The 12,249-nt window shown below is 44.2% G+C and overlaps 1 protein-coding gene across 2 annotated transcripts in view; it reads right to left on the bottom strand.

Moving 5' to 3' along the window:
• Positions 1-12,249, bottom strand: part of helz (helicase with zinc finger) — a 308,260-nt gene that overhangs the window by 50,587 nt on the left and 245,424 nt on the right. For both annotated transcript variants that reach the window (XM_068058498.1, XM_068058499.1), the window contains exons 25-26: positions 8,614-8,809; positions 6,653-6,735 (exon numbers count right to left, since the gene is read on the bottom strand). In XM_068058498.1, the coding sequence (XP_067914599.1) occupies positions 6,653-6,735; positions 8,614-8,809 (279 nt within the window). The remainder of the gene's footprint in view (positions 1-6,652; positions 6,736-8,613; positions 8,810-12,249) is intronic.

Here is a 12,249-nt window from a genome sequence, read left to right as displayed (position 1 = left end):
AAAAAATACAGTTTCATCCAGAAATTTAACTATTAACCCACAGAAACAGACCATTAGGATTAAGCTGCAATAGTTTCAATCTTTTAAAAAGACAAAATTGTAACAACCTAAAAATAAGTGTTCAATATCCAAAGTAAATTTAAGACCATTTAAAAATCCAGTCTTTGGAAAAAGTGAACCATGGTTTAAAAAAAGAGAAAAATTTTGAAAGAGAGATTCACATTAACCAGTTTGATGGTCACGAACAATGATTCCTTCCTCACCAGAATGAGCAAGCAGGTAACAAAGACAATCGAAAATAGAAAAAAAAAGTGAAATATTTCCTGCACTGTTTCTTTCTCAACTGCATGAACATTTTCTTTGCAATATAAAATATACCCAGTTGCTTTATGTGACCCAGAAATTAAGCACACATCATTTTGATTGGGACTGCCTGCGTGACTACAACCAGTCACACTGAATGCCATTCTTCAACCAATCTGGCAGCACGTCTAGGATTAGAAACATGGATCCTCTCAACTGAATGAGTTTCCTCCTTTTCAAGATTTAGGTGAGATTAGCAAAATCACATCCAAGCGAAGCCAGAGTGACCATGTCAGTTGCGAAGAGTATTGTGTACAGTTCTGGTCGCCACACTATAGGAAGGACGTGATTGCACTGGAGAGGGTGCAGAGGAGATTCACCAGGATGTTGCCTGGGCTGGAGCATTTCAGCAATGAAGAGAGACTGGATAGGCTAGGACCACTCAGCGGGTCTGGCAGCATCTGTGGAAAGAGAAGCAGAGTTAACGTTTCGGGTCAGTGACCCTTCTTCGGAACCGAAACGTTAACTCTGCTTCTCTTTCCACAGATGCTGCCAGACCTGCTGAGTGTTCCAGCATTTCTTGTTTTTATTTCAGATTTCCAGCATCCACAGTATTTTGCTTTTATTTTACGGGATAGGCTAGGGTTGTTTTCCTTAGAGGAGAGAAGGCTGATGGGGGGACCTGATTGAGGTATAAAAAATTATGAGGGGCATAGATAGAGTAGATGGGAAGAGACTTTTTCCCTTAGAGGAGGGGTCAATAATTAGGGGGGGGGGCATGGATTTAAGGTAAGGGGCATGAGGTTTAGAGGGGATTTCAGGAAAACAATTTTCACCCAGAGGGTGGTTGGAATCTGGAACACACTGCCTGAAGGGGTGGTAGAGGCAGGAACACTCAATATTTAAGAAGTATTTAGATGAGCACTGGAAATGTCATAGCATGCAAGGTTACGGGTCAAGGGCTAGAAAATGGGATTAGAATAGATAGGTGTTTGATGGTCAGCATGGACACAATGGGCCGAAGGGCCTGTTTCTGTGCTGTGTAACTCTATGACTCTAAAGGAATTTAAACTCAGACTGCCTAGTTCAAGGATTCAAGCACTGTGGCTACTGTGTCATAGAGCTTCTCACCACCTCTGTGGGTGATGTAACGTATGGCCTGCATCCCTTTCAATTATGCATTGTGGTATCCAAATGACTCCTGTAAAGACTGTCAGCCAAAAACTGCACGTGTGGGAATATGGAGACTACTTTCAGGTTTCTTACCACTTGCACTACCTTATAACTCCAAAACTATAGGGTAGATTTTCAACTTGTTGCTCTGATGTAAACCTGGCATTGTGGACCATTGAAATCAAGAGAAATGGAAATCATGATGGTTGCTATAATAAGCAACCGATCCTCAATGTCAGCTATGTGTCCTGAATGGGCAGCAAGTTGAAATTCGACCCCTGTATGTCGAAGAAGATTTCACGTAACTAGCTTTCTGTTTCAAGGAAACAAAACTGTTTTTATTTGGAAGTCTCAACAACTTATATTTATACAGCACCTTTGGTGTAATAAAACGTCCCAAGGCACTTCACAGCAGCACTATAAAACAAAATATGAGACCAAGCCACGTAAGGAAATATTAGGTCAGATGACCAAAGGCTTGGTCAAAGAGGTAGATTTTAAGGAGTGTTTTAAAGGAAGAAAGCGAGGTGGAGGGGTGTAGGGGGGGGTATTCCAGAGCTTAGGGCCCAGGCAACTGAAGGTATGGCCACCAATGGTGGAGTAATAAACATCAGGGATGCTCAACAGGCCAGAATTAGGAGAAGCACTGATATCTCACAAGGTTGTGGGGTTGGAGGAGAATACAGAGATAGGGAGGGGTGAGGCTATGGAGGCATTTGAAAACGAGGATGAGCATTTTAAAATCAATACGTTGCTTGACCAGGAGCCAATATAGGTGACCGAGCACAGGTGTGGAATCTAGGGTGAGCCATCCTCGGACAAGGGGTGTGGGTTTGGCTAGCCATCATGTTTATACATTAACTGTTCCTTAGGATTGTACTAGGCATGGGTGTTGAGATAAGATGAGTGTTGCTGAAACAGAATGTACTTTTCTGTCTCGCACTGTGGATTGCAGTATCCGCAGCAAGGCCAATGGTGAGATCGATATGTAAACGAAGGATTGAAATAATGCTGTATCCCATTGGAATAGAGCAAATGCTCAACTGAAATACCATTGACATTTTTAAATGCAAATTAAAGATTGAAATTATTATTGTAAGACTATTGGTTACAGAATACTCTCATTGCCACTGTTTTGCAGAAACTCTTTAGAACATTGCAGTGAGCCCCACTGTGGGTCGCGCTGTGGCTGTTCTCCTTGTGCACAAGTCAATAAAAGTAGGTTGTGAGAACTCACCATGCCAAGTCTGTTTATTTTACAACACAGGAATGACAGGTGAATGGGACTTGGTGTGAGTTAAGACATGGGCAGAGGTGAGGCCGCACCTTGAGTATTGCGTGCAGTTCTGATCACCGCATTATAGGAAGGATGTGGAAGCTTTGGAAAGGGTGCAGAGGAGATTTACTAGGATGTTGCCTGGTATGGAAGGAAGGTCTTACGAGGAAAGGCTGAGGGACTTGGGGTTGTTTTCGTTAGAGAGGAGGAGGAGGAGAGGTGACTTAATAGAGACATACAAGATAATCAGAGGGTTAGATAGGGTGGATAGTGAGAGTCTTTTTCCTCGGATGATGGCAAACACGAGGGGACATAGCTTTAAGTTGAGGGGTGAAAGATATAGGACAGATGTCAGAGGTAGTTTCTTTACGCAGAGAGTAGTAGGGGCGTGGAACGCCCTGCCTGCAACAGTAGTAGACTCGCCAACTTTAAGGGCATTTAAGTGGTCATTGGATAGACATATGGATGAAAATGGAATAGTGTAGGTCAGATGGTCGGCGCAACATCGAGGGCCGAAGGGCCTGTACTGCGCTGTAATGTTCTAGTTCTAATTCTAATTCTAAAAAAAAAGCCGAGAAAGGTGGTGGTGAGATAGAGCTGGGTATAGTACATGTGAAAACAAACAATGCGTTTTCAGATAATGTCGCCAAGGGGCAGCATGTAGATAAGAAATAGAAGGGAGCCAAGGAGAGATCCTTGGGGGCCACCAGAGGTAATGGTGCAGGAGCAGGAAGAGAAGCCACTGCAAGTGATCCTCTGACTACGATTAGATATAAGAAGAATGGAACCAAAAATAAAGGTTGGATTGTCCAAAAGGTCCATGTCAATCACATCTCCTTACTACATTTATGAAACTAAAAAATTTTGGGCTCCAGCACAGAAAGGTGGTGTTATAGAAGCGTACACGAGTTCATACAAGGTGGAGAAAATAATCCTGGAATATTTCATTTAAATTGTGGAAGCAGAACAAGTGGGCACAAGTTCAAGTTAGTAAAAGGTAATTTTAGGATTATCAGGAAATTCTTCTTCATGCGCAGAGATCAATGTATGGAATAGACTTTCAGTGTACTGAAGGTAAAAAGGCATGGAATTATTTAAGAAATAACTGAATCCTACAATAAGGGGATTTTGGGATGTTTCTGGATCAATGATTTAGGATGGGCAAAATGATCATCCTGCAAAGTTGACACGCTGTTAAGAACCTCAACCTCTTCCTGAACTAAGAGCATGGGAATGTTACAAATAAAAAAAAGTAAATCTTCTATTAGAAAAAAACCAGTATCCTGAACAACTGTTTTCCTTATGGAAGCCAGGCAGGCAGCCGAAGGTAGAAATTAAGACAAGTGCCTACAAGACAGCGGAACATAATGAGTGCGTGCATTGTATAGGTTGGTCCACCATTTGTTTTTGTTGTTCAATACCAAAAAAGTACCCATAATTCTCAACTGTTGCTCCATCACACAGCTCACTATATTCATAGACTTTTGAGGGTCACCACCCCAGAATTCTACACACCATGTCCCCAATCAGATGAAATATTTCTGACAGAAGTCAAGGCTAATTTTTCCTGGTGCTCGAGTCAGGCTGAGTTTTATCTTGCACCCAGTACAAAAAGCCTCACATAATTTTGCAGCCTTTAGAGAAATTGGAACTCTGTGCAATGTTTCCCCAAACCTTGGATACAAACAGCCTGCAAATTGAGACCATCTTCTTCTTTGGCCTCCTTGTCTCGAGAGACAATGGGTAAGTGCCTGGAGGTGGTCAGTGGTTTGTGGAGCAGCGACTGGAGTGGCTATAAAGGCCAATACTAGAGTGACAGACTCTTCCACAGGTGCTGCAGAAGAAATTGTTTGTCGGGGCTGTTACACAGTTGGCTCTCCCCTTGCGCTTGTGTCTTTTTTCCTGCCAACTGCTAAGTCTCTTCGACGCGCCACACTTTAGGCCCGCCTTTATAGCTGCCCGCCAGCTCTGGCGATCGCTGGCAACTGACTCCCGCGACTTGTGATCAATGTCACAGGACTTCATGTCGCGTTTGCAGACGTCTTTAAAGCGGAGACATGGACGGCCAGTGGGTCTGATACCAGTGGCGAGCTCGCTGTACAATGTGTCCTTGAGGATCCTGCCATCTTCCATGCGGCTCACATGGCCAAGCCATCTCAAGCGCTGCTGACTCAGTAGTGTGTATAAGCTGGGGATGTTGGCCGCCTCGAGGACATCTGTGTTGGAGATACGGACCTGCACCTGATGCCAAGGATTCTCCGGAGGCAGCGAAGATGGAATGAATTGAGACGTCGCTCTTGGCTGACATACGTTGTCCAGGCCTCGCTGCCGTAGAGCAAGGTACTGAGGACACAGGCTTGATACACACAGACTTTTGTGTTCAGTGTCAGTGCGCCATTTTCACACACTCTCTTGGCCAGTCTGGACATAGCAGTGGAAGCCTTTCCCATGCGCTTGTTGATTTCTGCATCGAGAGAGGTTACTGGTGATAGTTGAGTCTAGGTAGGTGAACTCTTGAACCACTTCCAGAGCGTGGTCGCTGATATTGATGGATGGAGCATTTCTGACGTCTTGTCCCATGATGTTCGTTTTCTTGAGGCTGATGGTTAGGCCAAATTCGTTGCAGGCAGCCGCAAACCTGTCGATGAGACTCTGCAGACACTCTTCATGTGAGATGTTAAAGCAGCATCGTCAGCAAAGAGGAGTTCCCTGATGAGGACTTTCCGTACTTTGGTCTTCGCTCTTAGAAGGGCAAGGTTGAACAACCTGCCCCCTGATCTTGTGTGGAGGAAAATTCCTTCTTCTGAAGACTTGAACGCATGTGAGAGCAGCAGGGAGAAGAAAATCCCAAACTGTGTGGGTGCGAGAACACAGCCCTGTTTCACGCCACTCAGGATAGGAAAGGGGTCTGATGAGGTGCCGCTATGCTGAATTGTGCCTTTCATATTGTCATGGAATGAGGTGATGATACTTAGTAGCTTTGGTGGACATCCAATCTTTTCTAGTAGTCTGAAGAGACCACGTCTGCTGACGAGGTCAAAGGCTTTGGTGAGATCAATGAAAGCAACGTAGAGGGGCATCTGTTGTTCGCGGCATTTCTCCTGTAGCTGACGAAGGGAGAACAGCATGTCAATGGTCGCTCTCTCTGCACGAAAGCCACACTGTGCCTCGGTGGATGCGCTCGGCCAGCTTCTGGAGCCTGTTTAAAGCGACTCGAGCAAAGACTTTCCCCACTATGCTGAGCAGGGAGATTCCACGGTAGTTGTTGCAGTCACCGCGGTCACCTTCGTTTTTATAGAGGGTGATGATATTGGCATCGCGCATGTCCTGAGGTACTGCTCCCTCGTCCCAGCACAGGCAAAGTAGTTCATGGAGTGCCGAGAGTATAGCAGGCTTGGCACTCTTGATTATTTCGGGGTAATGCCGTCCTTCCCAGGGGCTTTTCCGCTGGCTAGAGAATCAATGGCATCACTGAGTTCCGACTTTGTTGGCTGTACTTTATCTTAATGTGCCGGTTAAAAGGAAGAAACTCTTCAGCACAGATTTAGAGAGTCAATACAAATTCTCAATTAAAGTCAGTACACACAAAACAAGGTTTTACAGGAGTCAAAGATGATTTTTGACAGAAAATTACTTGAGCTGGATTGCATGAACAATTTTATTACTCCTTCCCCATCGCACCTCAATGTAATGAAGGAATATTTCTGAACCATGTGGCCTGCCTTTTTCTCCTTAACCGCTTCCATTTTAGATACTGCAGTTATGTCAGATTGGTAAGAAATATAAACCATGCATTTTATTCCATTAAACTCCAAGCTTTGTCCCTCACCTTTATAAGTTTCAAACAGAATCAAAAAAGAGCATTTAATTTCAGGCAGTTGTATAAAAGCTCACACATACCTGTTTCTCTTTAGAATCAGGTGGCTTCTTCTCAGGAGTTTGAAGCCTATTTTGTTCAGTTCTTACACTGCTCTCACCTTTTGCTGGAGTTTTTGAAAAAAAAAGTTTAAACTTTTTTATGCAAAGCAATCAAAATGGTTACCATAAATTACACTTAAAAAACCATGTATTAGGAGCTGCGGTTACAGCAGATTCTGCCTGCCCAACTGTTACAGTTCCCAGACTAATTCTGTAATTCTAATTATTAAGCAGTATAACAAACAATATTATTTATTACACATTCTCCTCAAAAAAGCCCACCACAACTCCTTCCCAATTCCAACCCCATTCCTGATCTCCATACCTAATTGCATTATGAGCCAACACTGAGGTCCCCGATCCTACAATCCCTTCAGTCTAGGTTCCACCCTGCTGACAGCACTGAAATTGCCCTGGTCAATATCAACAATATCCTTCATGATTATGTTTTAACCCCCCACTCCTCAACTTCTCTGCAGTGATCAAATACTCCATACGCTGCCTGCCACTCTGCTGTGGTTCACAGCCTCCCACCAATGTAGTTGTCTCTCCAGTGTATTCCCTGATTCTATTCTTGCTCCCATCCTTTTTTCACCACATGTTGCTAGTTGGTGACGTGGTCTAAAGGCATTCAGTGAGATTCCAGATACGTGCTAACAAGGTAGCTCTGACTCTGCCCTGTGTACTGCTAGACTGCTTGCTTGACAAAGAAATGGATTAACCAGCACTTCCTTGAAGTGAACAATGGAAAGACTGAAGCCACTTTATTCAATTCCCACCTAAATTCCATATCCATTCCTTGGCTGGACCTGACAGCACACAATCTGTGCATTGTTCACGCAAGCTGAGCTTGAGATTCAATATCCACCATTAAGACTACTTATCTCCACATCGCCATTTGCCTCCATCTTTAACTCATTAACTCTGTAAACCTAGTTGCGTGCTTTTCCTGTCTCCAGACTTGACTTTACCAGTGCCCTCTTTATTGGCATCCTGAGCTCCATCCTACACGAACTATAATTTCTCTGAAGCTCTTCCACTTGTATCTTGTCCTGCTTGCTCATCACACTTGGTTCTCACTGACCTCCTTTGACTTCCTGTCTTCCAATGCATTAAGTTCAAAATTTCCCACCATGTGAAAATCCCTCCATGGTCTCGCTCCGCCTTATTGCTGCAACCTCCTCCGGCCCGTAAACTTCCCATGACACTGGTTTCGAGTGCATATGGCGCCCCCACCCCACCAAGCTCCACTGGTGGCAGAGTATTCAGCTATCTCATCCCGACTTTCTATAATTCTCTCCATAAACCTCTTGCTACTTCCCTCCCCGAGTCCATCAAAAGCTTCCTTCAAACCTAAATTTTGATCATACCTTTGATTACCTCTTCTATAAATGCTTAATATGTCAGTTTCATTGCTCTTGTGGGCATTTCCTATATTGCAGATGCTGTTGTCAGTCTACAACCACCAGTTGTATCCAGACTTCACAATTGGCTGCATGCTCCTTAATAAACATAATTTTGTTGAAATTTTCCTTGAAATATTTATTCAAATAGATCTCCATGAGATTATCTTCCACTTATTTAAAAAAATAAAAGTGGACTGAAAATTAGACACAGCATTTTCTGAAGCACTGTTCGTAATAGTTCTCAAAAAAACATTGAGTCTACAATGATCTTGCTGAAGAAAGTGGTAACGCCCGTGAATAGTTACAATCACTCCCTAGTTTCCAGGATACCAAAACCCTCATTCTTCCAAAGAACGTAACTTTGTGACAAAATCTTTTGACAGCAATTCCCAACACTCCTGTTACATGGGCAATACATAGTTCTACTGTGCATTCTTAGTTTAATAAAAGCCAAGGCTGAAGGGAAGAAATAATCCCAATACTTTTGAAAACAGATCAGTGGTATACAGTAGCAGCAAATCAACCAAAGAAACTCACCTGTTCTATTTTGTTCGTGCTCCTTCTCCGGATGTTGCTGCCCTAATCCAATTGGGGAATGATGACCAAGACCGTAGGGGATGGGAGATCCACGCCCATGTGCCTGCAACAAGTTCATGTTGTACGCCACAGCTGCTTGATGGCTCATAATGCGAGGATCAACTGCGAAACGGCCTTGGTAATTAGGCCAAGGAACCTGCAATGACAGGCGATCCTGATTAACTATAGCACACTGCAATACCAAGTTTGAATGCGGTTTGATGGCACTCCATCAATTTCCTGATTTACTGTAAAGGTCAGGGAAAAAACTTGTTAAACATGCAAAGGGAAGTACCTTTGTTTATAATGATCCACCACGATATGATTGTGTGTCTGTTTTCACATAGTTACTTTTTGTTACAATTGATATCACCATGGCTAACCCAAAAACCCAGAAGGAAGGAGACCATCTGCAGCGCAAGATGTGTACCATGTAGACCCTGAAGGTATCATTGGGGTGAGGGGGCTTGAGATGAGGCATTTGGTACATCTCTGTGTGTTAAATGTATGGAGCTTGAGTCTTAAACAGGAGATCTGCTGTCTGAAGAAGCAAATGAATGACTTTATATGCCTGGTAAATTATGACTGGGGATGTTGGCCGCCTCGAGGACTTCTGTGTTGGAGATACAGTCCTGCCACCTGATGCCAAGTATTCTCCGGAGGCAGCGAAGATGGAATGAATTGAGATGTCGCTCTTGGCTGACATACGTTGTCCAGGCCTCGCTGCCATAGAGCAAGGTACTGAGGACACAGGCCTGATACACGCAGACTTTTGTGTTCCGTGTCAGTGCGCCATTTTCCCACACTCTCTTGGCCAGTCTGGACATAGCAGTGGAAGCCTTTCCCATGCGCTTGTTGATTTATTTATTTATTTAGAGATACAGCACTGAAACAGGCCCTTCGGCCCACCGAGTCTGTGCCGACCAACAACCACCCATTTATACTAACCCTTTCTGCATCGCGAGACAGGTTACTGGTGATAGTTGAGCCTAGGTCGGTGAACTCTTGAACCACTTCCAGAGCGTGGTCGCCAATATTGATGGATGGAGCATTTCTGACGTCCTGCCCCATGATGTTCGTTTTCTTGAGGCTGATGGTTAGGCCAAATTCATTGCAGGCAGCCGCAAACCTGTCGATGAGACTCTGCAGGCACTCTTCAGTGTGAGATGTTAAAGCAGCATCGTCAGCAAAGAGGAATTCCCTGATGAGGACTTTCCGTACTTTGGACTTCGATCTTAGATGGGCAAGGTTGAACAACCTGCCCCCTGATCTTGTGTGGAGGAAAATTCCTTCTTCAGAGGACTTGAACGCATGTGAAAGCAGCAGGGAGAAGAAAATCCCCAGCTTTTAGGGCGGCACAGTGGTTAGCACCGCAGCCTCACAGCTCCAGCGACCCGGGTTCAATTCTAGGTACTGCCTGTGTGGAGTTTGCAAGTTCTCCCTGTGTCTGCGTGGGTTTCCTCCGGGTGCTCCGGTTTTCCTCCCACATGCCAAAGACTTACAGGTTGATAGGTTAATTGGCCATTATAAATTGCCCCTAGTATAGGTAGGCGGTAGGGAAATATAGGGACAGGTGGGGATGTGGTAGGAATATGGGATTAGTGTAGGATTAGTATAAAATAGGTGGTTGATGGTCGGCACAGACTCGGTGGGCCGAAGGGCCTGTTTCAGTGCTGTATCTCTAAACTAAAACTAAACTTATACACACTACTGAGTCAGCGGCGCTTGAGATGGCTTGGCCATGTGAACCGCATGGAAGATGGCAGGATCCCCAAAGACACATTATACAGCGAGCTCGCCACTGGTATCAGACCCACTGGCCGTCCATGTCTCCGCTTTAAAGACGTCTGCAAACGCGACATGAAATCCTGTGACATTGATCACAAGTTGTGGGAGTCAGTTGCCAGCGTCCGCCAGAGCTGGCGGACAGCCAGAAAGGTGGGGCTAAAGTGTGGCAAGTCGAAGAGACTTAGTAGTTGGCAGGAAAAAAAGACAGAGGCGCAAGGGGAGAGCCAACTGTGTAATAGCCCCGACAAACAAATTTCTCTGCAGCACCTGTGGAAGAGCCTGTCACTCTAGAATTGGCCTTTATAGCCACTCCAGGCGCTGCTTCACAAACCACTGACCACCTCCAGGCGCTTATCCATTGTCTCTTGAGATAAGGGGGCCAAAGAAGAAATTATGACTACTTTCTCAACAAGACAAAAGGCCAGTCAGAATCTGCACACAAGTTGTCTAGTTCTCTCTAGTACTTTGTCAGCTAGCAAATTTGTAATGCTCAATGATGTAGAGGATATTCCAATCACCAATACCAGCATTCCAGATACAGCCACACCTTTCAGTACGACCCCGAAGAATGAAAGCAGTAGGAAAGAAAGGGAGAACTACCAAGATGGCAGCTAAGGCAAAGAAAGACCAACAGATAAGATGGCATGCTCTCATCGGTGACTCCACGTGAGGCACATGGGCCTGTAAAGGCAAGGCACTATTCAGAGTGCTTCTGTGTTTTCCAGGAGCCGGGGAAAGGATCTAGGGGACTGGAGTGTACAACCTAATGAAAGGTGAAAGGTTTGGAACTGTGGAAGCACTGCAGTTAGCTACAAACTAACATTAAGAATAAACAGTCTATCAACTTACTGAAGAACTGCAAACAATTGATAAATGAATTACAGGTCACAGGTGCAAAAGTGGTCATATAGGGACTAGTGCTTAATGGATCACCGGAAAGGAGCAGCCATGTTACTGGACTCAACACGTGGCTGGGAGATCTGTGCAGAAGAGAGAAGTTGACATTCATCAACTGCTGGAGGACTGCCATGGGCAAGATGAGCTTTCTAGGAAGGATGGTGTTCATCTCATAAATTAACAGGAAATACTACGGCAGTTTATGTACAGGATTTAAACTAATTGAGCTGCGTCATGTTAGACAATTCTGTCTGTGGTTCCTTTGGGGGACTTAATCAGAACAGAACAATCAAAAGGAGAATTTGATAAATAATTGAAGGGGAAAGTATTTACAGGGCTATGGGGAAAGGGCAATGGAATGGGATGAACTGGATAGCTCCAAAGAGCCGGCACCGGCACGATGGGCTGAATGGCCTTCCTCTGTGCTGTATTATTCTATAATTCTACAGCAAAAGGTTAACAGCAAGTTTATAAAGGGAAAATAATCAAACTGCAATATATAAAATTAGTCTCTAAATGGGGTAGAGGAACAGAGGGATTTGGGATACAGATACTCAAATCAGTAAATGTAGTGATACAGGCTAATAAGGCAATTAAAAAGCAAACAAAGCACTGGGGTTTATTTCTGGAAGGATAGAACTGAAAAATCAAGTTATGTTAAATTTGTATAGAACCTTGCTTAGACCACACGTGGAGTACAGTGAATAGTTCTGGTCATATTATAGAAAGGGTATAGAGGCATTGGAGAAGATACAAAAAAATATTTACTACCATGGAGAACTGGGAGGTTATACCTATCAAGAAAGATTGACCAAGCTGTGGATCTCGAAAAGAGAATGACTGAGGGATGATCTGATAGAGGTCTTTTAAGATTATGAAAGGGTGGATGTAGAGATGATGTTTCCACTTGTG

This window comes from Heterodontus francisci, chromosome 26 (assembly GCF_036365525.1).
Source record: "Heterodontus francisci isolate sHetFra1 chromosome 26, sHetFra1.hap1, whole genome shotgun sequence".
NCBI lineage: Eukaryota > Metazoa > Chordata > Chondrichthyes > Heterodontiformes > Heterodontidae > Heterodontus > Heterodontus francisci.
This window is presented reverse-complemented; position numbering and strand designations above follow the sequence as displayed.